This window comes from Crinia signifera, chromosome 1, assembly GCF_055691185.1.
Source record: "Crinia signifera chromosome 1, ASM5569118v1, whole genome shotgun sequence".
Taxonomy (NCBI): Eukaryota; Metazoa; Chordata; class Amphibia; order Anura; family Myobatrachidae; genus Crinia; species Crinia signifera.
The window spans coordinates 354,843,899-354,869,703 of NC_139217.1; the positions used below are offsets into that span (position 1 = coordinate 354,843,899).

Genomic DNA, 25,805 nt, shown 5'->3' on the forward strand with positions numbered 1-25,805 from the left:
CAGATAACACATATGCCCCCACGGTGCCAGATAACACATATGCCCCCACGGTGCCAGATAACACATATGCCCCCACTGTGCCAGATAACTCATATGCCCCCACGGCGCCAGATAAAACATATGCCCCCACGGCGCCAGATAACTCATATGCCCCCACGGCGCCAGATAACACATATGCCCCCACGGCGCCAGATAAAACATATGCCCCCACGGCGCCAGATAACACATGCCCCCACGGCGCCAGATAACACATATGCCCCCACGGCGCCAGATAACACATATCCCCCACGGCGCCAGATAACACATATGCCCCCACTGTGCAAGATAACACATATGCCCCCACGGCGCCAGATAACACATATGCCCCCACGGCGCCAGATAACACATATGCCCCCATGGCGCCAGATAACACATATGTCCCCACGGTGCCAGATAACACATATGCCCCCACGGTGCCAGATAACACATATGCCCCCACGGCGCCAGATAACACATATGCCCCCACGGCGCCAGATAACACATATGCCCCCACTGTGCCAGTTAACTCATATGCCCCCACTGTGCCAGTTAACTCATATGCCCCCACGGCGCCAGATAACACATATGCCCCCACGGCGCCAGATAACACATATGCCCCCACGGCGCCAGATAACACATATGCCCCCACGGTGTCAGATAACACATATGCCTCCACGGTGCCAGATAACACATATGCCCCCACGGTGCCAGTTTACACATATGCCCCCCACTGTGCCAGATAACACATATGCCCCCCACTGTGCCAGATAACACATATGCCCCCACGGTGCCAGATAACACATATGCCCCCACGGTGCCAGATAACACATATGCCCCCACGGTGCCAGATAACACATATGCCCCCACAGTGCCAGTTTACACATATGCCCCCCACTGTGCCAGATAACACATATGCCCCCATGGTGCCAGATAACACATATGCCCCCACTGTGCCAGATAACACATATGCCCCCACGGTGCCAGATAACACATATGCCCCCACGGCGCCAGATAACACATATGCCCCCACTGTGCCAGTTAACTCATATGCCCCCACTGTGCCAGTTAACTCATATGCCCCCACGGCGCCAGATAACACATATGCCCCCATGGTGCCAGATAACACATATGCCCCCACTGTGCCAGATAACACATATGCCCCCACGGTGCCAGATAACACATATGCCCCCAATGTGCCAGATAACTCATATGCCCCCACGGTGCCAGATAACTCATATGCTCCCATAAGGCATCTTACCGCTGGCAGTGCTCTCTGCTGCTGCCTCCGGCAGGGGGTTACTTCAGGCCGCTCCAGTGGCGTAACTATGAATTGGGCCTCTGGGCCGCTCTGCCCCCTCTCAATGCAGCCGCTCGCCTCCTCTAACCTGTCTTCCCGCCTCCGCCCTCAGCCCTGCACTGTGCGGGTGCGCGGTGATGTGACCGCACATTTTCTTCTGAAGCCTCTCCTGGCTTCAGCGTTCGGAAAGGGGCTTTGCCCTTGATCCTGCGGGCCACAAAAGTAGGCGGGCGAGTTTGACATGTCTGTTCTAGACCCATCTATTATACTTAATTCGACATGTAATTAACACTGTTTGGATTTAGAAAGTTTTTGATGAAAAATAAAAACTGATTTGAATCTATTCAGGTTACAATTTTGGAAATAACTCTGTGGAGTAGGGGGGGCTGCTGTAATGCCACTCCCCCCTCCTCTGCCGAAACTGCTGGAACAAACTGCCAGTGCCTATGGGTCCCCTCCGCTGCCGCCGGTGCCTTCTGGTCCCTGCTGCTGATCCTCACCACTGTAGCGGTTGCGTGACCAGGGCATGCGCAGTAGCTTCTTTGGTACTGCGCATGCGCTAACTTCCAGCCTCTATGGGCTGCTTTGGCAGCGGTCCATAGAAGCATATTCACGTTTCTGGGTCCAACACATGCACAGCATCGTGTGCAGAACCCATTTTTATGGGCTGCTGCTGCTGCAGTCCATAGAGGCATCCCAGAGGAAGGGACCGCCTCCCAATGGGACTGCCTTGGGTAACTGGAAGGTCAGACTTCTAATAAGAAGCCACTGCCAGTCATAGTGAAGCCAGTGCATTCTCACAGACTGCATCTGGCTTCACCCATTGGAGAATTTTACCTGGGGGGGCTGCAGGCCTTCATCCCATAGGTAAAAGCAAAAAGTAGACAGGCATTTCTAAATAATATAATAGGAAGCAGACAGTGTACATGTAAATCAAAACTCCCCTTTGCCCCATGAGGAACCACTGAAACATTGTTCCTTTCTGGCTACGACTAGGCCACCAACACAAAGCCTTGTTGAGATGTCGTTAAATACTGCCTGGCAGTTTATTACGAAGTTACATCTGTTCTATTGCTCAGTCACCTAATTTGTTAGGTTCCAACAGCCAGGTCCAATGAAGCCTCCACGAAGGTGTCCAACCTGCCTTACTCAGCACTGCCCCAGTGGCAGTAAATAGCAGGTTGCAGACACAACAATTAGTTTGTGACAAGCAGAAAGAATGGGGGTCTGGCCATGGCTGTTATCTATATACAACCGGAGAAGAACCTTTCTACACACCAGACCTAGTTTGCTTTCATTCTATGGCATTATCAGGACCTTAGCTGTGCTCATTAGAAACTGTTTAGTATGTTCTAAGAGGTCTATATAGGGCTTGAGAAATGTCTGATTGCATGTTTACATCACCTATTTACCTTCTTTATTATGATCTATTTTGCACAATTGTTTAGGTTTGCCAGTGGGGGTGCAATTCATCATATATTAACAATGTTACAAGGGTGGTTCAATAAATAAGGTAATAAGACCTCTCAATTTGTACAATTATTCAACTCATACTCAATAGAATGGTACATTTTATATCAAGATTTTGACTAGATAGATAAATAGATAGATAGATAGATAGATAGATAGATAGATAGATAGATAGATAGATATTATGGATGGATGGTGTAATGGTTAGCATTAATGCCTCCCAGCACTGAGATCATGGGTCCAATTCCCGCTCTGGCCCTCACTGTATGGAGTGTGTATATTCTCTCCGTTCTTGCATTGGTTTCCTCTGGGTACTCAGCTTTCCTCTTGTAATCCAAAAAATATACTGGTAAGTTAATTGTCTCCCAACACAAATGAACCCTAGTGTGTAAGTGTGTGCAGGTACATGGGTTATAGGGCCAAGTGGTTCTCATGTTCCATCAAACTCTATGGGGGAAATTTACTACCATGGGAGTTCACATATTTCACACGGGATGTTGCTATGGGAAACCAATCAGAATCTACTTCTTATTTAGCACCTTCTAAAAGATAATAGGTATTATCTGATTGGTTGCCCATAGCAACATCCCATGTGAAATAGAACTTGCATTTTATACCCCTTTCACACCAGAAATGCAGAGACCAACCTGGAAATGAAATTCCAGGGAAATGCAGGGACGTTCCTGGGTCGGGACCCAAGATGGTCGCTGATGACACTGCCGGGGGAAGCCGCATGGGTAAAGAACTGATTGCTGGGGTAAGCCCCTGATCGCAGGAGCATGCTCCAGCGACTACCCCAGGGCTGGTTGCAGGAGTGCGCTCCCGGTGACAGTCGTCCAGTACACATGGGGATATGGTCACTCAGTGACCATATCTCCTGTGATAATGGCTGAAATTGTACAATGTCATTTTGACTAGAAATCGCTGATCGCTGGTACACAGTGAATTGTGCACCAGCAATTTCTAGCCATTAAGGGCTGGCTGCGAGAGCACGCTCCTAGCAATTTATCTTCCATAACACAAAAAAAACCCACTGGCAATACGGTTGCTCAGCGACCATTTAGCCAGCGATAATGGCTTGAATTGCCCCGTGTAGTACAGGACAGTCAGATTTTTCGGCTGCTGTTAAGGCACCCATAAACTAGTAAGATTTGGGCTGATTTCATTCCATCCGATGTGCATCATGTCGGACCCTACAGATTTAACCTACTGCAGGTTCAATCTATCAGAGTTTGACCCATTAGCGGCACATCGCGGGTGCTTTTTATCACCCATGATGTATTGGGTCCAATGTGTGCCAGCACTGAAACACCGCTGGTACACACCTATGTGCAGGGGCAGACAGTGGCGGGTGCCACAGGGCGGGCAGCGGTGGTGTGGGCAGAGGTCAGAGGAGCATGTGCTGGGTTCTCCTCCAATCAGAGCTCAACACATGCTCCTCTGACCCCTCTTCACTGTCTCCTGGCAGTAGTGCACTGCAGATACTGTATGCTGCCCCGACCACCCGGGGTCCCGAAGGCTGCAGCAGAGGTAACCACCGGCACAAGAAGGGTCCCTCCTGCTCCTCTACTCTGAGAGAGAGGGAAACAGGGGCCGCTGCTGGGCTGTGAGTACAGTGTAGCTGGAGAGGAGATGTGTCCCCTCCGGCGCAGATGCCTGGCGGCAGATGACGCCGATGCCACCATTAGCTAAATTGGAGGCAGGTTCATGCGCACTCTGGACCTTATTCTGATCCACATGCAACACTGTGGATTAAACGCTGCTCCCGCTGCCCGCTGGGATGGCCGCCCTACCCTCGCACACTGCGATATCCCAGCGCGGCTGCGAATGGATGATTTGGGTGTGGAGGAGAAATCATTTGTTGCATGCAATTTAGGGAATGTAAAAATTGGCACATGAAGTGCCAAATCGGATGTTAGACTTCCCGAGGAGCTGACGGGGAAGTTCAAGGGAAATCAGGCCAACTTGCTCTTCAGACAAGTCGGACTAGTGTATTGGGGCCTTAACAGAGTTAAAGTCACTTCTTCACTTTTTAACCTTATAGCAGACTCCTTTGCTGAGGTGTTGTTCTATTTTATACCCGTGTTCTTGTATTTGTTTATGTTTTACACATGATAACCTGACAGATTGCAACATAATTGCAAATAGTCATAAATATAATATTATTAATTTTTATATAAAGGTTTACACATACAAAGCAAATACAATGAAAGGCCTCCACAAACTATATGACATAACAAGTTGGTTAATGCAGCTAATATATGAGAAAATGGGGCCTATTTATGGCATATTCCCCCAAACGCCAGTTTGTTATAGTAGGGAATATCCCCCATTCCCCACTCAAAGCCGGGGTTAGCTACTTACAGTACCATGAATTTATCAAGGATAGCAGCAGTTCTATCTCAGGATAGTGATAGCAGATGTTCCTATAGAACAAAATTGTGTCTTTCAATAAAGCATTTTCTCCTGGTACAGCTGCATGGTGACTATAGAATATTCTGTTGCAGTGATAAATAGACCTCTATGCTTCCTAAATATCCCATCGAAGAACACAAATGTAACTTGTACCCCAGCTAAATCTTTGAGGTCATAATTTGGTAGACATCACATAGACTTCTAGATGACGTTCGGTGCTACGTTGGTTCCTGGTGTTGTATTTGTTAAAGTCCTCTCTGATCTCCAGCCATGATTTTCCTTTTGTTTCAGGGAGGTAAAAGTATAGAAACCCCCCACAGACTGCTGTTACCAGGAGGAAGATGAGGAAACAATACTGCTCCATAGTGGCCTGGGGAGACAAAGTAACACAAGGTTTGTCTCATGAATGCAGTAGATGTTTTTCTGCTAATCGCACTATGCACAATGGTATACTGTCGTTAGGTCGACACAGTCAAGGTCAACATACATTGGGTCGACCTGGTATGTTGACAATTGCGGCAGCTGGCATAAAATCAATGAGCATCATGGCTGTTCTCTTGCAAATGGACAAACCGTACCGATTATCACATCAGCATAAGAAAGTACATCTGTATATTTCCTTGTATCCCTCATGTTTGTCATTAAACCCCCCAGAATTACCTGATTTCACCCAACTCCACCCATTAGTCAATAGAGAGACATCGACATCGCTGGGGGCCATACACACGGAGCGATCTGTGCTTAATTTCTAAGCAATCTGGTCAGATAGCTTAGAAATGGGTCTGTAATCGCCCTGTGTGTATGGCCCATAACTGTGCTGGTGCACAATGAAGTGGTACCAAAAATGATGTTTGCATTGTGCAGTAAAATCATTTTTTTTAACAATGTAATACTAATTTGCAAAGACTTGTGAAACAAATTGCATTATATACACAACTCCTAATTGCCGGTACACACAAGATCAACACCACTGTTACATAAAGCATACTTCCCAAAATTTAGACCAGGGTTGCCGACTTTCAAAAAATCCTCTCCGGGAGAAGCCCGGAGAGGAATCTTGCATTGCGAGTTTTGGGGGCGGGGCTTAACAGTGCCATCATTAAGCCCCGCCCCATTACGGCAAATAGCCTAAATAACTGATATCCATGGAGGGGGCGGGGCTAAAATGACACGATTGTGCCATTTTAGCTCCGCCCCCTCCCCTGAGACCCGCGGATTGCGGCATATAAATGCCGCGATCGGGGGGGGGGGGGCTCAGTGGGGGTCCCCCTGATTCCGGGAGGGTTGCCCACCCTTCCGGGGGCCAGGAGGAAGGACCCGATTTTCGGGAGACTCCCGCAAATTCCGGGAGGGTCGGCAACCCTGATTTAGACAAGCAAAATCAGGTAAAAATATGCTGTGCCCCAGACCCACCAATAGACCCCCCCCTCCAAAAAAAAAATCCTGCCCATTTTAGCACAGAAACACCCACTTTTGCCTGTCTGTCAGTGTGCCATAATGGGTACAGCTAGGAGTCAGGCATGAAGCTATAATACAATATAATTACAAGTTTAGTGAATGTGTGTGCGTACATGTTGTAGGGAATATAGGACCTTATTCTGGTTGACACACAAAGCTGCGAATTTCACAACTTTGCATATCATATATGCGCCGCCTGCTGCCCACAGGAACGCCCGCCCCCTCTCGCACAAATGCGAATGGATGTTTAGCATAAACATCCATTCGCAGCCTTGCGTGTGGTGACAAAATCATTTGCTGGTTGCCGCCCATCGAATGATTTTGCAAACGCACGACATAGAGGAGTGTTAGCTCTGCAGGCTCCCTGTACGGGAAGCGGGCGGGCAGCTGACATCTGCTGACATCAGCTGCCCGCACCTGCGTCACCGCTACATTTACATGGGAATGCTACATGTACAGGGGATGCCCATGAAACACTGGGAGTACCCATGGGCGCAGCCCCTTGCCAGCACCAAGCGGCTGCACATGCGCATTCGCAAACCATCGCTCCCCTGTGTGAACCCACAGAGGAGCGCATGGATCAGAATAAGGTTTATAGACTGTAAGCACCACTGGTGCAGAGACTGATGTGAATGTTCAAATATTCTCTGTAAAGCGCTGCGGAATATGTATGCGCTATATAAGAAACTGTTAATAAATAAATAAGTTGAACGTATATGATAACACATAATACCAAAACACAAAACACCTCTTGGTATTCTCTTACCACTAAGAAGGGAAAGACCATGCCGATAATGGACAGGCCTAACCAGTTTATTACCCCCACAATCACTATTGCTGCCGCTCGAGACTCCTGAGAAAATATTTCCACAATGATAGTTATGGAGGTAGCACCTGAGAAACACAAGGCATGCAGAATTACTTGGAGATCACTACTCCCACTTATACACGTCATACAATACTTTATACTGGCTATAGGGGTTAGACAATGAAAAAGAATAACTGGTCAATGCAAAATATCGGTAATAAAATATCGGTCTATGTGTGCAGTTTGTCTGAGGCATTGTGATGTTATGCTGGATGACATAGGGGCCTATTTATTATTGGAATTTTGACAACTTATTGTTCAGTTTAACATCAGTATCACATACTGTATCTAAATAAAAATCCCCTTAGAAATGTATTCACAATTATAATAAAACATGCTGCATGTGACAGCACTGGACAACATAGGGCAGTGGCACATAAATGTGATTCATGCACCCCTCCCCCTTCAAATTGAAGTGTCTGTAAGAACGCAGCTAATACTAAAGTTATGACATCACTAGGGCCCTGATTCAGGATGGCTCGGTAAGCAGCGAAGGTGGACTCTGACTCATGTGAAGTCAGACGCCCGCCCCCGACAGGAATCACCGCCCCCTGCATTCGCATGGAGACGCCCAGTGTTTTCCTGGGGGCGCACCCATCTTTTTTTGGGCACGCCCAGGAAACGCACAGCTTTCACAATGCGACTGCCCCCCGTATGCCCTCGGCCTGCTCCGATGCTTGTGAATAGCTCAGCGACTATGTAAGTCACCAAAGCCATTCGCCAAGGAGGGTTGCACATGCGCATAATAGAGCATGCGCATAATAGAGCATGCGCAGTCCCGAGTACAGATCAGTGACCGTAGTATTATGACAGTGACACCATACAAGTGACCGTAGTATTATGTATAAGGATTATTATATACGCAGATTTATTTCATTTGTATATTTGATAAGTACATATAATTATCAAATGTGAGAACCAGCATAATAATAATAATAATAATAATAATAATAATAATAATAATAATAATAATTATAAATGTTCAACTTACCTGGTCCTGATCCAAAGGAAAAAGTGTATAGGAAGATAAGAGTGACACTGCAGATAGGCATCCATGTGTATTTGTCCTGAGGAATGTAGATATTAGCAAGATCTTTATGTAAATATGTCCTATCACTTTATTAATCATCTCATGCCTGTAATGAATTCACAAGCTTATAATAATACTCAAGGTGTCCTTAAATAGATTACAGGTTTATGATTAACGCTTTGAGTGCCAAGTGAATTTGTCAAAATAGGTGTAAAAATTTCCAAGCGAACATTTGTATTCATCATAATGACCTCCCCACTGTCCAGGATCGGTACAATTCCAGAGCCAAGAAGCGCACAGGGAAAATAGCGGACAGACTTCTCCCTGGCCATGCCTTGTTAGAAATGCTATCATCTGTCAGACATTACAGGCCCATCCCAGTTAAGTCGTCTAGAAGCATAAACAGTTTTTCCCCAGGTGGTCCACCTGCTGAACAAAGCCTGGCACGCCAGACCCATTTCATTGTATTCAGTGCAATTCAATGTCAATTCCAACATATCCCAAGGGGGTCCCCCATCCACGGCTAAAGCCCGGGGCTGTCCCCGACATCCCAAGGCGTTGGACACCGGGATGATAAGTGTAAACTTAGGCAGAAAAACATTGCTTTTTACAATAGAACTACAAGTCCCAGAAGGACTCCCCCGCGTGCTGGGACTTGGCGAACCACAAGTCCCAGCAGGCATGGCATTAATGGGCCCCCTAAAGGTGCCCATGCACCAAGCTGATTTTGTCCGATTTTGGCCGATTCCGACGGATCTGGCCGTGAAATCCGATCAAATTGGCTGTGCGTGACATGCCGTCGGGTGGACATCAGATGTCTCGCAATTGGACCCATCAGTGGCACATGGCCATTCTTTTTAGCACCCACGATGTGTCAGGTCCGATACTAGATGTGTGCCAGCGGTGAAGCCAGCAGCGGGTCTGTTCAGTGGAGGCAGGCAGCAGGGCTGCCACCAGGAATTTTGGGGCCCGGGACTGATTTCCAGTCCGGTCCCCACGGGCCCCCCTTCTACCCCCCCCCCCCATGTGCCCCCCCTACCCCCCCCCCCCCCCCCCCGCCAGGCACCGTGGATGAGCTGTCAGTGCGTGGACCCCATCTCCCCCTCCCTTCACTTACCGCAGGTCCCGAAGCACAGCCTTGCTTCTTCAATGCAGGATGCCGGCGGCCAATTAAAATGCAGCACCGGCAGATGAGCCAATCAGAGAACGTGTACCGGCAGCTGCTCTAATTGGCTAACAGTACACGAGCTCTGATTGGCTCAAAAGACGGGCAGCATTTTAAATGGCAGCCGGTTTCCTGCATTGAAGAAGCCAGGCTGTGCTGAGGACTGAGCGCAGCGCAGGCAGCACACAGCGGAGGGTTGCTGTGGGCAAAATGAGCTGCCTGGGCCTTTCCAGATGCAGGAGGCCAGCTGTACCCACAGCACCTCCCTGTCGGCGGCCCTGACGGGCAGTGAGGCACCTGGGGCAGGCAGCTCCTAGTGGCAGTCGGCATGGTCCGATCAGCTGGTAGTGGCGGGCAGCGAGGTCCGTGACCATCCAAGCAGTAGTGGCGGCGGCTGGGAGCTTGTAGCGGCATTTTGCCGGGCTTCGGGGCTGGATTTGGCTGCTGATTATTTTGTAATGGCTGGATGTACGTTGATTGGCTGGGAGAATTCTCTCAGCCAATCAGTGACCTTCCAGTCAATTCAAAATATACAGCAGCCACATCCCGCCCTGAAGCTCGGCAAAATGCTGCTACAAGGCAGCTCCCAGCCACCGGCGCTGCTCGGACGGACCCCGCTGCCCGCAACTAAGAGCTGCCCGCCCCCCTCCACCACCACCAGCTGCCCATCCCCTGCCACTGCCAGCTCCCTGGGCGTTTTTTGTATGCAACAAATCGCATGCGATTTATTGTATATAAAAATGACACATGAAGTGCCACATCGCGTCAGAGCCTCCTGGGGAGCTGCCGGGGGCTCTCAAGGGCAAACTGGTCCGATTTGTCCATAGGACAAATCAGACCAGTGTATGGGGGCCTTTAGACTTGTAGTTCACCTGTGAAAAGAATGTTAACATAAACAAACACACACCAACAACAACAGTACAGCTTTATTACATGGAGACGCTTACAGCCTATAAGCCAATTCAGACAATAAGCCAATTCAGTCTAAAAAAATCGCACCCTACTACATTTTGCCCTACATGGCCAATAAAGCTGATTCTGATAATGTGTACCTTATATAGGAAATATAATATATATATATATTTTTTACACAACCATTGTTATTTGAATCTGTATAACTAATGTGAGCGTTGCTAGCATTTGTAACAGGTATTTTGCTCATCTCTCACAGATGTTGGCACTCAAAGGGTTACAATTTGTTATAAGATAAAATGTCACTTCTTAATTAGTGTTGTGGACCATATACACAACTGGACACATGAACTATACATATAAGTACAGACCACTTTGGAGACGTCCACTTAGTGAGCTCACAATCTGAAGAAGCCGCTGAGACCCCAGGGAGGCGAAGAAACGCGTCATACTTCACTTTATACTCTGCTGAGCGTCCATCTTTCTGATGATTACACGGGATCCCCCCTGCCTACCTGCTAATACCATCACCCCCCAGAAATTGGTTGATCCGGGGTGCCTCACAAAGAAGCCCTGAGATCCAGAGTCTGCACTACCAATAATGACTACAAACCTATCCAATTGGGGTGACTAACAACATGGCAGGTACCGGGAGAACTCTCCTGTTTTATTTTAAAACCTTTTTCTGTCTGGCCAGATAAGACGATAGAGAGCATTTGCCTCTACTCCTCATTAGTGGACACATTTGATTGGAATTTTACTAAACATCGAATCAAAGTTGAACCAACTACTTTTGTATCCGACAAATCCAATTATATCAACTTTACAGGACTAACCCTATTAACCCTACCAGTTCACTAATGAGACTATACAGATTTAATAAGTTCTTTATTTGTGTATGTTTTATACATGTTTTGTGCTGTCATTTTCACTCGCCAGTGTGTTTTAGTATATTAAACATTTATGTTTTTTTTATTATTATATATTGTTTCAAGCGTGTTCTATGTTTTTCTTTATGTTTTTCTTTTTCTATGTTTGGTAAAAACAGTTACCTGAAGTGAGATTGTCAGAGTGAGAAGTCCCAAAGCTAGAACCATGGATGCGTATCCGGTCAGCAAAGCAAGTCTTCTGCCAAAGCGATCAACTACCAGACTCTGAGACAAGTATGTACACAGTAAGGTTACATTTGAGATAGCAAAAGTGTGCTGCCAATGTTTAGCTGTACAAAGGTTCCTTCATTTAGAGGGCCTGGGTACTGGGGGGGGGGGGGGGGGGGGGGGCAAAATATTTTTTTATTGGAGGTCATAGAACTGTGTCTTCTGATGCAGAGCTGTGATTCGCTGGCATGTCAGTGAGTGTTTCACCCCATTCCTAATCCATGCCCATTCCCTTTAGCACTTACCTGTAACCCCCCCCACCCTTACCCAGCAGCCTAATGGGGCCTACACATGGGGAGATGAGCATTCTGAGCGATGCTAGAACACTCACAGATCTAAGGGCATTTTCTAAGTGATCTAGTGAGATTGCATAGAAAATGTCCGAAAATTGCTAGGTGTGTAGGCCCCATAACCTTAATCCTCCACATGTAGCCTCGTTCTAATAGGGCCCTTGGTGCTAAACCTTGCTAAACCACAATACTGGAAAACATTGTATATATGTGATCATACAATTGTAGACAGTGAATAAGTTAATGATGAATAATACATCCTATTTGTGTTGTCCATCTGCTTTTTTGTGTGATTCCTGTTATATATTTGTGTGCGTACCATGTGAGATACAAAGATCAGTGTCTGAAAACGAAGGAAAAACAAACAAGGAAAGTGTTGCGGTCACTTACACAAAGCATCACTGCTGAGGTTTCACACACCCCCACTACGACTGTCAGGTACGGAATTGTGGTGTTTGGAAAGCCAGCAGATCTGAACACTTCAGCAGCATAGAAATAAATCTAAAACAATAAACATTATATTATGTGTATCTTACACTGTATTTATGATATATGTAGTTGTTTAAGGAGTATTGATGGAATCATGCAGTCCGTATACAGCTAGATGTGGCTGTCAACCATTGCAATAAATACAAAACCTGGAAAAGGTTAATGTCAGATTTGTAGTGCTGTTCTCAACTTTCATTACCTGGCAAAGTGCAGTTTCTAGAGAAGTTTCTGGAGCCGTGTAAAACCTTGAGCACTGTTGTAATCAGTGGCGTAACTATAAAATGCGTGCCCCCCCACCCCCCGCCGGAAATTACGGAACCCCCCATAAAATACCCCCCCCCCCCACTCTACCTTACCCCTAAAAGGGTCATTTGTATTAGCAGCAGCCAGAAAATGAACTCTTGAATTTCCAGCATTAGAAGCTGACAGATAAGACACAGGGCCTGATTCTGGTTCACTTGCAAAAGCAAATTCTCTCTCTAATGGACAAAACCATGTGCACTGCAGGTGGGGCAGATGTAACATGTGCAGAGAAAGTTAAATTTGGGTGTTATTTTGTTTCTGTGCAGGGTAAATACTGGCTGCTTTAATTTTACACTGCAATATACAGTCAGTTTGAAGTGCAAATCCCAACCAAATACAAAACTCTCTGCACGTTACATCTGCCCCACCTGCAGTGCACATGGCTTTGTCCATTAGAGAGAGAATTTGCTTTTGCGAGTGAACCAGAATCAGGCCCACAATTCAATATGGAAGTCACTCTAATTGATTCGCTCCACTGCGCGTTCGCACAGGGGAGCGATGTTTAGAGACTGCCTCTTTGTGTGAGCGTGCATGGTGAATTGAGTATTCATCGGTGGCTCACATACAGCAGTGCGGAAGGGGGGCGTGGAGCGGCAGCAAAGGGTTCCCATGAAAACATTGGGCGTTCCCATGGCAATGCATGTGCCCTACTGGGCGGGCAGCTGATATCATCAGATGTCAGCTGCCCGCCCTCTTCCCGTACAGGGCACCGCAGATCTAAGGTCAGCAGAGACTGACTTGTGATCTGCGAGTGCTTGTGAAATCATTTGATGGTCGGCGACCATCGAATGATTTTGGCCACGCATGCAAGCTGCGGCGTGTGTGGCGGGCGTTCGTGCTGGTGGCGGGCGGCGATTAGATGACCTGCAAAGCTGTGAATTTTGCAGCTTTGCAGGTCAATCAGAATGAGGGCCTATGTAGATATCTCTGCTGCTGCACAAAGGGGCCTCTCTAAGTTCAACCTGTTTAAAAGATAGCAGAGACCTATTATGGAGCAAGGATGTCTCAGTGGGCTTTCCATCATTAGTGTTAATCATGTGGTTTCACAACCGCTTTCACAGGATCATGTGACTGATGCATTTCAGCAAGAGTCAAGTGGCTAGAAGTACCAACCTTGAAAAGTGATAAAATGAAGAGTTATAAACCACCAGCCAATCAGATCCTAACTGCCATGTTACAGGCTGCATTTGAAAATTGACAGTTAAGAGCTGATTGTTTGGTTATTTATCACTCTAGTTCAGTGGTTCCCAACTCTGGTCCTCAAGTACCCCCACAGTGCACGTTTTCCAGGTAACCCAGCAGGTGCACTCATTATTCAGACACATTTTAAAAGATCCACAAGTGGAGCTAATTATGTCACCTGTGATTCTGTGTGGAGACCTTGAAAACGTGCACTGTTGGGGGTACTTGAGGACCAGGGTTGGGAACCACTGCTATAGTTTATCACTTTTCGAGGCTTAGTACATCTCGCCCATCATGAGTAATAAGCGTTGCATGCATTGCCCTCAAGAAGAACACTAGTGTTGATGTTTGGTTTGTATCTTACATAATATCCTTATTTATATAATAATCCCCGTTGACCCTCAGGACCTCCCCTTGTTTGTCAGCGTATAGTGTTGTTGGCCAGTTGCGCATACATTACTGTGGCAAACCCCCCCCCCACTAGTCGCACGCAGCCCCTTCCTTTGTGGGCTTTGTTCGTTACTTCAGCGGATGGTCAGGGTTTAACATTTTTCTCTTTTTTCCTCTGAGGTGTTACCCTTGATCCAGTGGAGTCTTCGGGATCTCTGCCGTCGGCCGTATTGGATGCAGTCCCGGCGCTCCCCCCACGTGCTGTCGAGAGATAAAATGGTTTCCGTGCAGGCTTCCCTCACTCATCGGCCGGCGGGAAGCGGAATTCCTCCTCGAGGGATCCACAGACAGTACCAGGTTTTTCGACAAGTCCCTGGTTATAATCCTGGGTTTAGGTGCTGATCCACTTTTAGCGTTGCCGCCGCAGGCCTTGCGGCGGCTGCAATATTTAGTGCTGAAATTGCCCCTTTTGGGCAACTACCTGCGCAGCGGCCAGCAGGCTTCCTGACTCTTCCGTTCAGGCAATGGGGACGGTGGAAGTCTGCTGCAATTAGGATTTATATAAGGTTAGATAAGATTTGGATGTAGTGCGCCTGTGGCGCTGACCCAAAAACGCTGTTTACCCGCTGGTTTTGGAACAGCTAGTGTTCCGGAATCAGGGCTGTGAAGGACTTTCTTGCATTTTTTACCTCCGTGGGTCCTAATTAATTTCAATTCGGCCCACCTCCCCCTTCCGGGACACACGAGAGGTTTTTATCAAGTTTTCGACTTCACTTGGGTCCATTGTACTAACTTACCTTGTCATACTAATCAATCAATGTATAATTTCTAACGGTTAGGAACTTTTTCTTTCAGCTTCCCCTTCAATTAGGTTTGGGGTTTTGTTGAGGTATAGTTTAGGGTAGCGGACACTTAGGTAGGTCTTCGTGGGTGGCATGCGGCGGCTCTTAGAGCTCATCTAGTTAATCTCCTAGAGCCTGGCGGTGGCAGTAGGGCGTCACGGTCCAGCGGTCACTTGTGGCATGAGAGGGCGCTGGGAGGCACTGCCCCCTGGAAAGAAGGCGGGGTGTTCTGCCTTTGCGGGGGGGCGCTGTGGACACTTCGTCAGCGGAGTGTTCACACCAGCCAGAAAAGGGGTGGTGAGACTTCCCAGCGTTAGGTTGTGCCTTAGTCGGATGGGGCCGTCTCAGTCGTCCCCAGGGTAATATCAGTCAGTTGGGGCGTTTAAGTCGCCGCCATTTTTGATGTGACTAGAGCTGGGCAGCCGTGACGCCTTATTGCCAGCCCTTTACGAAGAAGGGTCATACCACTTAATAAATACCATATAACCTTTAAATCTAATTGTTATGGTGTCTGTGTCTTTATTGTGTCAGCATGATTTAATTTTAGTTAAGCTAGCTTAAAGAGAGTTTTAAGGTTCAAGCCAAATAAATGTATAGACGCCTTAGATTAAGCGAGGGCTGCCTAAGCCAGAGCGTACTTAAGAGGATTACATTTTTGGGGTTGGCAGGAAAGAGTTAATGACTGCTAGTTGGCTAAAGTTGTTTTCAGTTTAGTGGTTAGCCTATGGGTGAGCTTAGGGGTGTGAGCTTAGGAGAGGGGTATATAGGCAGGTCCTTACAGGAAATACTTCCTCTTTCAGAATTTTCTTCAGCCCCACCCACCCACCCCTGCCTTTGGCATTTCAATTTATAGTCAATTCATTGGTACATTTACCATTATCAGAACTGGGGCGGTAGGGCGTCACGGTCCAGCGGTCACTTGTGGTATGAGAGGGCGCTGGGAGGCACTGCCCCCTGGAAAGAAGGCGGGGTGTCCTGCCTTTGCGGGGTGGCGCTGTGGACACTTCGTCAGCGGAGTGTTCACACTGGCCAGAAAAGGGGTGGTGAGACTTCCCAGCGTTAGGTTGTGCCTTAGTCGGATGGGGCCGTATCAGTCGTCCCCAGGGTAATATCAGTCAGTTGGGGCGTTTAAGTCGCCGCCATTTTTGATGTGACTAGAGCTGGGCAGCCGTGACGCCTTATTGCCAGCCCTTTACGAAGAAGGGTCATACCACATAATAAATACCATATGACCTTTAAATCTAATTGTTATGGTGTCTGTGTCTTTATTGTGTCAGCGTGATTTAATTTTAGTTAAGCTAGCTTAAAGAGAGTGTTAAGGTTCAAGCCAAATAAATGTATAGATGCCTTATGATGTACTGTACTTCAGAGGGGGCAGGGTTACCAATGCCAGTAATTACAGCAATTACTGCAGAGATTCTGAAGTCCCCCATACAATATGCGAGTTTCACCAGATTCGGATGGAGTGGGCAGTGAAATTGGGCCAAGTTACATGTTTAGACATCCCGTCCGGCCCGATGCGAGGTCCTGTGCCCATCGGATCGAATTTGGGGGGTCGGACTGGCAGCACATAAGATTTGCTCAATCTTATGTGCAGCTTCTGGGCGGGTAACGCTGCAAGTCAGGCAGGAGCAGTGGACACAGAGGCGTGGACACTGTGAGGTGGACAGGGGCAGCGAACACAGAGTTGGCGGGCGCGGGATGCTGCAAGGTGGCCAGGGGCAGCAGACACAGAGGTGACGGGCAGGCGAAGCTAGAGAGGGGAATGGAAAGCCGAGCTGGGCAGGAGAAGCAGGGAGCTGTCTGTGCTGTAAGAAAAGAAAAAACAATAAAAATGAATGGGCAGCCAGTGATTGGCTGAGCGCTCTCTAAGCCGATTGCTGATTGGCTGAGAGAGCTCTCAGCCAATCACTGGCTGTCTATTCATTTGTATGGGCTTTTTTTTCTTGCAGCACAGACAGCTCACCTGCCCGCATCTCCGTTACCCTCGCCAGCTCACTGGCGTCTCCTGTCGCCACCTCTATGTCCGCCGCACCCCTGCTCCCTCCACCTGCAAGCTTTCCGGGAGTTGCATATGATAAATCGCATGCAATTTATCATGTGCAAAACTTGTCACATCAAGTGCCTAATTGTGTGTCCCCCTCCCAGGGAGCTGCTGAGGAAATCAGGTCCGACTTGTCCTTAGGATAAGTCGGACTAATGTATGTGGGCCTTGAGACGCATTATACATGATAACATGATCCTCAGTTCTTATAAGGCATAACAAGACGTACCGCATTGATTCCGCACAACTGCAAAGCTGTTGCCAAGGCGAGGAGCACGTACATCTGCCAGCGTAGCGAGGGCTCTCTCAGCAGCTCGAGCACACTCAGACTCCGGACACTTTTGCGCGATGCTTTTTCTCTAAGCATTTCGTTAATCTCATTTTGGTGGTCCCGGTCTCCCCACAGCTGTTTCAATGCTAAGCAGGTGGAGTATAATAATAACACACGACTAAGATTTTTCATACATAGGAATAAAGAGATCACTTAGCCAAAGCAGATTATGGAAAGTCACATTAAAGTTCTATACACTCTGGGCGTTTTTGCCCGGCGTGTATACAGATCGATGATGGGGAAAATCATTGGGCTAAAAATCACTCATACACACTGGGTGATTTTTGCCAATCTAATCGATTTTCCCTTGGGGTGGACAACTTTCTATAGCAGGACGCTATGTAAAGCCATCCACCCCATTGCTCATCTGCTAGTAATACCAGGAGATGAGCGGCGGTGGCCGGCTAGGATGCGGGAGCACGCATCAGCGATCAGTGCTGTTCCGTACACACTGGGCCGCTTTTCAGCTGAAAGCAGCTCAATCAGTAAAAGTGAGCTGCTTTCAGCTCAAAATCGCCCAGTGTGTATGGGGCTTAACAGACAGATGCTGTGTCACAAAACATAAAATATTAAGTTACCAAATAAATGATTCAAGCACAGCAATAAAATAGCTACTGTATGTAAGTATGTATGTATGTCTGCTTCCTTCTCAGTATTCATTTACTACATATACTGTATGTCTTTATGTTGTGTGTATCCTGTGTATTGTGATTATAGCTGAGTTACTCCATCTAGTGTGTCCTCCATTGTAACCTATTTTGCTTTTCTGATCATTGCTGTTTTAACTTATCTGGTTACGCTTTGTAAATGTACCCAAGTGTTTGCCCTCCTTTGCACATGTTTACTAGTATGTCTTAGTACGATAGCATCATCATTACCATGCCTCCAGTTGCTGAAAAGTAAAGCGTGGTTCTTATTTCTGCTTTTTTTTTGCTATTCGTATACTTTTTTCATTTAGATTTTCAAGTCCCAATTTTTTTTTCATTTCACCCTGTTTTTTCCCCCACAAAATAAAGCTGCTTATTTATTGTACAACATGACATGTTAATATACTATATCAGAGGTAGCCCTACTCCAGTCCTCGAGAGCTACCAACAGTTAAAGTTTTCCATGTCTCCTCACAGAATCACAAGTGAAGTATTTAGCTCCAACTGTGGATCTTTTAAAAAGTGTGAGTCAGTAATGCACCTGTGAGGTGGTGCACCTGCGAGATGAACTGTTGGTAGCTCTCGAGGACTGGAGTTGGTTACCCTTGTACTATATGGACAAAAGTATTTAACCGCACTTGTTAATTATATTCAGGTGTTTCATTCAGACCCATTGTTACAGGTGGTGCCCACACACTGCGAGATTATTAACCCCTTGAGTGATGGGTTTTGCTGGGGCAGGACAAACCTACCAGGGCAGGATTGTCCTGCCCCAGCAAAACCCACAAGCAATTGATTTAGTACAGAACATCAGTTTATTTCAAACCTCGTATACAGCCATCCTTATCTTCTTTCTCCATCAAGAGATACGGTGGGGACTCAGGGAAGAATGGCAATAGGACAAACTGAACTAGTGCCCACAATCCACTGATGGCCAAGAGAAGAGGCCACTGAGATTCAATACCTAGTATCTCCCTTGTGGTAAAACAAAAAGTCACAGATCTGCTGTTAGGCACACAGAACAATCAAAACTAAGAGAACATCCACAATTATCTGCCAAGTTTTATTGATGGCCAATGAGGTGATAATGACTGTAATACAAAATTATGCTTAAATCAGAGGCGGAACTACCATTGGTGCAACGGGATGCAGTTAAAATCCCGGCGGTCGGGATCCCGGCGTTCAGAATCCCGACGCCGGAATCCCGACACATTCTCCCTCCGTGGGTGTCCACGACACCCCTGGAGGGAGAATAAATTAGTGTGCCGAGCGCAGCGAGGCACCGGGCCCGCTGCATGGCGAGCGCAAGCCCCCTTGTCGGCATTTCGGCTGTCGGGATTCCGGCGTCGGGATTCTGAACGCCGGGATCCCGACCGCCGGGATTCAGTACTGAATCCGGTGCAACAGGTGCATTGCACCGGGGCCTCTGAGGAATAAGGGGCCCATTGCTGCCCAGACAAGCAGCTTGTACCCCTGTCACCCACTGGTGCGGGGCCTAAATTATACTTTTGCACCTGGGCCCACCACTCACAAGTTCCGCCCCTGGCTTAAATAATATTGTTTTATGACATTGCTTCTGGCATTACAGTGGCATCATATGACGACCAACCACCCTTCTCTAAGAACTCACCTTAGACCAAGAATCTGACCGACCAGTTTCCCAGCCGCCAAAAATATGCAAATACTGCTGCTGGTAAAGCCACGTAGGTTTTTATCTGCAATTTCTCCTGCATACTGAGAGTGCAGGTTAAGTCCTAATCCTAAAAATGTAAAATAGAAGTCAAATAAAAACATAGGATGAAAGTAGTGGATATTTAAGTGTTATCTAGCATGATCTGCATTATATCCATACCTGCATTAACGCCATACAGAAAACGGGAAATTAGTATCATCTCAAAGGACTTAGCAGTGGCACTGAGACCAATCAGAAGAGCGGCAATCATGGGGATCAGATCGCTCCACAGAAGGCTTCTCTTTCTGTAACATGCAAAGTCTGGATAATCTTTTCCTTAGTAATGGCTATACAGTATTTGAGTCTAATCAGTAAAACAGGAGCTGTGTCTGTGTCTCATACATTGTGCAGAAGAAGTAAAAATGGTGCACATTAGTCCAATGTCTGCTGTGTCTTTGGACACAGCAGCAAAGTGAAAATATGCTAGTGTCTGAAGAATAAAAAGGCTTCTGTTGGCATCACAGATCTGTGTTGTGTCTGAAGATGCAGCATTGGATCACCATTGTAACATGTGGGCTGATTGGATTGGCTAGTTTCTCCACATTATCTGAAAGGCTTGATACATGTCTCCTGTAAACCATTATCTGTGAAAACTAGCAGACAGACAGCGAGGCAGATGCACTAAGCTTCAAAAGCGATAAAATGGAGAGTGATAAAAATCCAACCAATTAGTTGCTGTCTGACATTTTTCAAACACAATCTGTGACATGGTAGGTAGGAGCTGATTGGCTGGTTGTTTATCACTCTCCATTTTATCACTTTTGAAGCTTAGTGCATCTGGCCCGGCATCTGAAGCAGTCGTGTATCTATAATGTGTGTGTGTGTGGTGAATAGGGGCCCCTGTGGGGGCGCACACTGCACACCATGCACCCATTTTTTTCAATACTCACATATCCAAAGTCTTGGCGGTAGCATCTCTGCACAAATCTCCAGGTAAATGGTGCAGCGGCCATTTTCCCTGAGATTTGCGCATACGCAGTAAGAAAATGGCCACCGCACCAATACCTCAGAGATTTTCACATGTGCAATAACGTCTTTACTACTCTAGTTCTCAGCCTGTATTGTGCCACTAGGCGCCAACTACAGAGGAATGGGCCTATATAGAGAAGGTTGCACACAATCCTCCTTCTTTGTTGATACACCCAGGGCCGGACTGGCCACCTGGAGTGTAAGCCTCCTGATCGGCACACGGAGAGAGCACACAGAGAGCTGCTAAATTCGCGGCAGGACTGGCGGCTCTCTGTGTGCCGCTGAGGTCCAGGAGAGAGGGGGGCATCACAGGTCACTATTCTCCTGCATGGTGCATGTGTACAAAGGTCGCACACGTGCAGCGGTGGATTGGCCCACCGGAAACCGGGCCGCGGGCAGCGGTCGCAGCACTTTTCCCAAATCCAAAATGGCCACGGGAGGGCTGCAGCACCTCCCAGGCTCCCAGCTCCCTTTCCCTCTCCGCCCAGCCAGCAGAAGAAAAGAAGAAGCAGCAGCAGGTGAGCCCCCCCCCGGGCGCACATTATTGCATACCACCGCCGCCACCCCCCCCCCCCCCCCCCCAGGCGCGCATTACATACCAATGCATAACCCCTTGAGTGGTGGGTTTTGCTGGGGCTGGACAAACCTACCAGGGCGATGGGTTGCTACTACAAGGTGGTACGCCAGGGGTGCAGCCTGCTGTGGCAGTGCAGCTGAGCCCGGAATATTTCCAGGGCATACCACTGAAGCGGTGAATGCAGCAGGAGGTGGCACACCTCCTACTGCGTTACCATATTAGAGCTGTCGCTGATGCTTCCATTAGGATTTCTTGCAGCCCACAGAGTAATTGAAGGAGATGCTTCACTTTGTGGTTCTTGTTAAATACATACAGTACAAAACAATGTGGTGGCTATTGCAGGTGCTGGTGGTCAGAAAGCATAAGCTTTCTCCATTATCTCCTGCTTTTTTAATTGGACCAATTAAGGTATGCGAGATTTCCTTGATGTGAGGACACAGTAATTTCTAGGTATTTTAAGTGCAGAATTAATAAATAAGCCCTAAATATAATATACATATGCCCCTTTCAGACCGCACAAATTAAACAGTATATTGCCGTTTCTTTACCGTTTCAAAACGGTAATATGTGCGGTCTGAAAGGTCCAGAGGGAATTTACCGTTTTAAAATAACCGGTATTTTAAAACGGTAAAAAAACAGGGTCCTACATGTTTCAGACCCGTTTTTTTTTGCGGTCTGAACAGGTCTGAAATGGTACCCCCTCAGCAGTGAGAGCTATTGGTCCCCAGTGCCTGCATATTTAATGAGCCGGCTGCTAATTACCTATGCGCATATGTAATTAGCCGCTCATTACATATGCACATATGTAATGAGCGGCCGGCTCATTAAATATGCACTGCGCTGGCTCAGAGGGACCAGCGCAGAGGGGACATGGCTCAGAGGGGACCCCCCCAATGTGTTTAAGAAAACCCCCATGCGCCGGTACCTCGTGCCTTACGATCCCGGCTGTCGGCTCCTGCTTATAAAAGAAAGTGACTTTCGGAAAATGGCTGCCCCATAGGAAAGACTGTTTGATAAAACTGTCTTTGGTATGGGGGCAGCCATTTTCCGAAAGTCACTTTTTTTATAAGCAGCAGGAGTCTGCACAGCCGGGATCCGCAAGGCATGAGGTACCGGCTGCACGGAGGGCTTCTTAAACACATTGGGGAGGGGGTTACAGGGGGGGGGGGGGAACCTCACTGGCTTTGATCCTGTATTTGGAAAGTTTCCAAAAACGGGTCTGCCAGTGTCAAAGAGCGGCACTTAAACGGTAATATCCCATTTAAGAGATGCGGTGTGAAAGGGGTTTTACCTGGCAGACCCGTTTTTAGAAACGGTTTCAAAATACCTGGTCAAAGCCAGTTTTGCGGTCTGAAAGCAGCATAAAACTCCATATATGATTCTCACATAGGATGGTTTGTGGTTAGGCTATGGGACATTTAGCTGTGCTCATGGGACAGACTTTCACAATAAAGGGCACTGTCGAGCTTGGGTCATCCCTAATGTTCTAGATATGACCATCTTTATGTAATAGAAAAAACAAACATACAGTATACAGATGAAATCCATGCCTTTTGCTAACATGTGTGTGAAGTGTTTACTTACTTGCCATATCTGGAAGATAAATATCCTGACCCCAGAGACCCCAGAAGCCCCCCGATGCAATAAATGGAAACAATGAGTGACCATAATAATGTGAGGCTACTATCGGCAATAGGTAGATGGTAGCGATGTATCCATGTATCATTGATGAAGGCCTTTACAAACTGGAAGAGAAAGACTGGACAATAATTATTCATATCCTATGTCATTGTTTTTCTTAGATCTCATTTATGGATTACATATCACTGAGTATAGTTCAACTGGTGGCCACTGGCCACATACTGGCCCTTATTCTGGTTGACTCACTCAGATGCGAATTCGCATTCGCATCTCTTGCAATCTCTCGCATTCGCATCTCTTGCAATCTCTTGGTTATACCCAATGGCACTGGATTGTGCATTGGGTCCTACACATCAGGCACATAAGATTTTGTCAGATAAATTGACCCAATCCATTTGAATTGGGTCAAATCTGACAACATCTCACAAGTGTAAGAGGGCCTTTAATAAATTTCACCCAGTGGCAGCTTACCTTTTATTAGGGAGCAGTCTCCTGAGTTTTAGGGATATTAGAATGCTGAGAAGACGCTATTTTGGAATCCTTTCTCAATTATGTCTTTGTGGATACTGCACTCACCTGAGAGGGAGAGTTTAGGATTGATATATGGAGCCCATACTGAAAAGAGCCTCCGATGCCTAGCACAAATATCAGGATGAAGAGCCCACGATATTGCAGCTGACCAAAAAATAAAACAACATGAATATAATACAAACATTTTGATGCACACATCTGTGATTATCTGTGGGTGTACCATGTAGTCCATCTGTGTAAACTTGAAAAACAGGCGACTGGTAATAGATGACGCTGCTTTCACTTTTCATCTCAGAATTGGGCCCATTGTGTAAGAAATCCTCAGTGCCATTTTAGTCCCTTAACATTAGATACTGTACTCTGGGTTCCTATAGGATTTTTAATTCAAGGAAAGCATTAGGCATGTGCTAAGGAAGACACGTGTGCTTAGCACTTGTAGGCTTGAAAGCTATATACATAATACTCACTGTTGCTGCATGGGATATGGTAGTCGACCTATATTCGGTCGATATCCTTAGTTAGACAGCCCATAGGTCAATACCTATAAAAGGTAAACCTGGCTTAGGTCAAAAGGTACTTTAGGTTGACATGTAAAAGGTAGACATGGTTTTTAAAAGTTTTTAAAAGGATTTTATCCCCCCCCCCCCCAAAAAAAAAAAGCATGGTGAGCGATACACTTATACAGAGTCTATGTTGTCGTAAGTCGACATAGACACAAGGGGTGAAATTTAATGGAATTCGATTTTTAGTAAGGTTCTGAAATTTTTCCAAATCGCCAATTTCTATGAAGGATTCCACTATTTAATGGGATGTGGTTTTGCGGATGAAAAATGCGATATGGTGCTATGTGGCGTGATTTTATGACCTGGTCATGTGCGAATTTCTGACCAACCGGAATGTGATTTGTAATACTACCTTATCAAACAATACAACACCCCAACCTATTGACCCACCTAAGTCCCCTAAAATATACATCACACCCTATATAAAGAATCCAGGCACCATTTTGACCTTTCAAAGGTAGTGAGGAGAGCAGCATGGACAGGAGAGGAGGAAAGCGACCCAGAGACAGCCGCAGTGAGAGGCGGCTTGGTGCCAAGGAGGAGCAGCCACAGCAGGAGGAGGCTGTTGCTTCAATCAGCTACAGCAGCACACAGGAGGAGCTGTTTACCACACAGCATGATGAGGAGCTGGAGGAGACCGACATCTCCGACTTGCAGGAGGAGGCTGATGCTGGCCAGGATGAGGAGGCCGCAGAGCAGGAGGAGGGTGAGGAGGAGGAGGGTGATATAGCGCAAAATGTGCAATGTAAAGAAGCGCTTCAATGATATAAAAAGACTCCTCAAAACAAAGATGGCTACAGAGAAGAAGCAGGCCAGTCACACAGGGAGAGGAACCAGTGTGAAAATGACCTGCAACGCCTATGAGTAGAAATTCAAAATACTGCAAAAACTCAGTTTCTCAAACCCTCACAGGTGTCTTTAATAATGTTAGGGTTTCTGATTATAGTAGTAGACGCCTATGTAAAAAATTAACCATTTCCCTCTTTATTCATATTGGTCTGTTTCAAAAGCGCCCATCAGAACCTGGTCTGTTTAGGTGGCGATATTTTGTAACATTTCAGATGCAAATTTCGACTTCGTATCCTATTAAATCGGCGATTTGTATACTTTTGTATGGGAAAATATCTGGATGCGATATGAAGTGCGAATTCAAATGACAGGCAATCATGTGCAGATTGACCAGAGAAAATTGTGAGATACATTGCAATTCGCATCCTAGTAAGTTGGCGATAATGGGAAAACATGCAAATTCAGAAGTTTTTTGACAAAAAATTGCCAAAGTCGAAATATCTCATCCCATTAAATGTCACCCAAGATATTATCATCATGTCATCCTTTTTCATGTTGAACGTTGGCATGTCGAACTAAAGTCCCTGTCGAGCCATAGTCCATGTCGACCATTTCTAGGTGTTGATTTATGGCCTATCAACCTAAGGGTGTTTGTTCCAATGTATGTATACATTGGGTATAGGTCACTGGGTTGA

At 46.8% G+C, this 25,805-nt stretch overlaps 1 protein-coding gene and 1 long non-coding RNA gene across 4 annotated transcripts in view; one reads left to right on the forward strand and one right to left on the reverse strand.

Annotated features, from left to right (window-relative positions):
- LOC146008895 (uncharacterized) overlaps window positions 1–16,503 on the forward strand; it is a 26,968-nt gene extending 10,465 nt beyond the window's left edge. Inside the window, exons 2-4 of one of the 2 annotated variants that reach the window (XR_014444584.1) lie at window positions 5,492–5,593; window positions 11,682–11,796; window positions 14,625–16,503. This is a non-coding gene — a long non-coding RNA (uncharacterized LOC146008895). Of the gene's footprint in view, window positions 1–5,491; window positions 5,594–11,681; window positions 11,904–14,624 lie in introns of those variants that run through there. The other variant, XR_014444583.1, reaches the window with a different exon arrangement.
- LOC146008875 (solute carrier family 2, facilitated glucose transporter member 9-like) lies at window positions 4,978–24,256 on the reverse strand. Of its 2 annotated transcripts, XM_083148667.1 has the most exons (11): window positions 23,804–24,256; window positions 23,171–23,331; window positions 20,161–20,285; window positions 19,939–20,068; window positions 19,135–19,283; window positions 17,560–17,747; window positions 12,471–12,581; window positions 11,686–11,787; window positions 8,518–8,593; window positions 7,425–7,552; window positions 4,978–5,570 (listed from the first exon to the last, which is right to left on the reverse strand). In XM_083148667.1, exons 1-11 carry the CDS (start codon window positions 23,954–23,956, stop codon window positions 5,373–5,375), a joined length of 1,521 nt encoding a protein of 506 aa, XP_083004793.1. In that variant the 5' UTR covers window positions 23,957–24,256; the 3' UTR covers window positions 4,978–5,372. The 2 variants fall into 2 exon arrangements, with proteins under 2 accessions (XP_083004793.1, XP_083004802.1); XM_083148676.1 differs by lacking the exon at window positions 11,686–11,787.
- Between the last annotated feature and the right edge of the window lie 1,549 nt (window positions 24,257–25,805).

What these genes read in the sequence shown, in the direction of transcription:
- LOC146008875 (XM_083148667.1), bottom strand. Translation starts at nt 23,956, where the DNA reads ATGTGTGCATCAAAATGTTTGTATTATATTCATGTTGTTTTATTTTTT. An exon ending in TCTGTATGGCGTTAATGCAG is followed by an intron (nt 20,069 to 20,160) that starts GTATGGATATAA and finishes TTACATTTTTAG; the next exon opens with GATTAGGACTTAACCTGCAC. An exon ending in GGTCAGATTCTTGGTCTAAG is followed by an intron (nt 19,284 to 19,938) that starts GTGAGTTCTTAG and finishes TTTTACCACAAG; the next exon opens with GGAGATACTAGGTATTGAAT.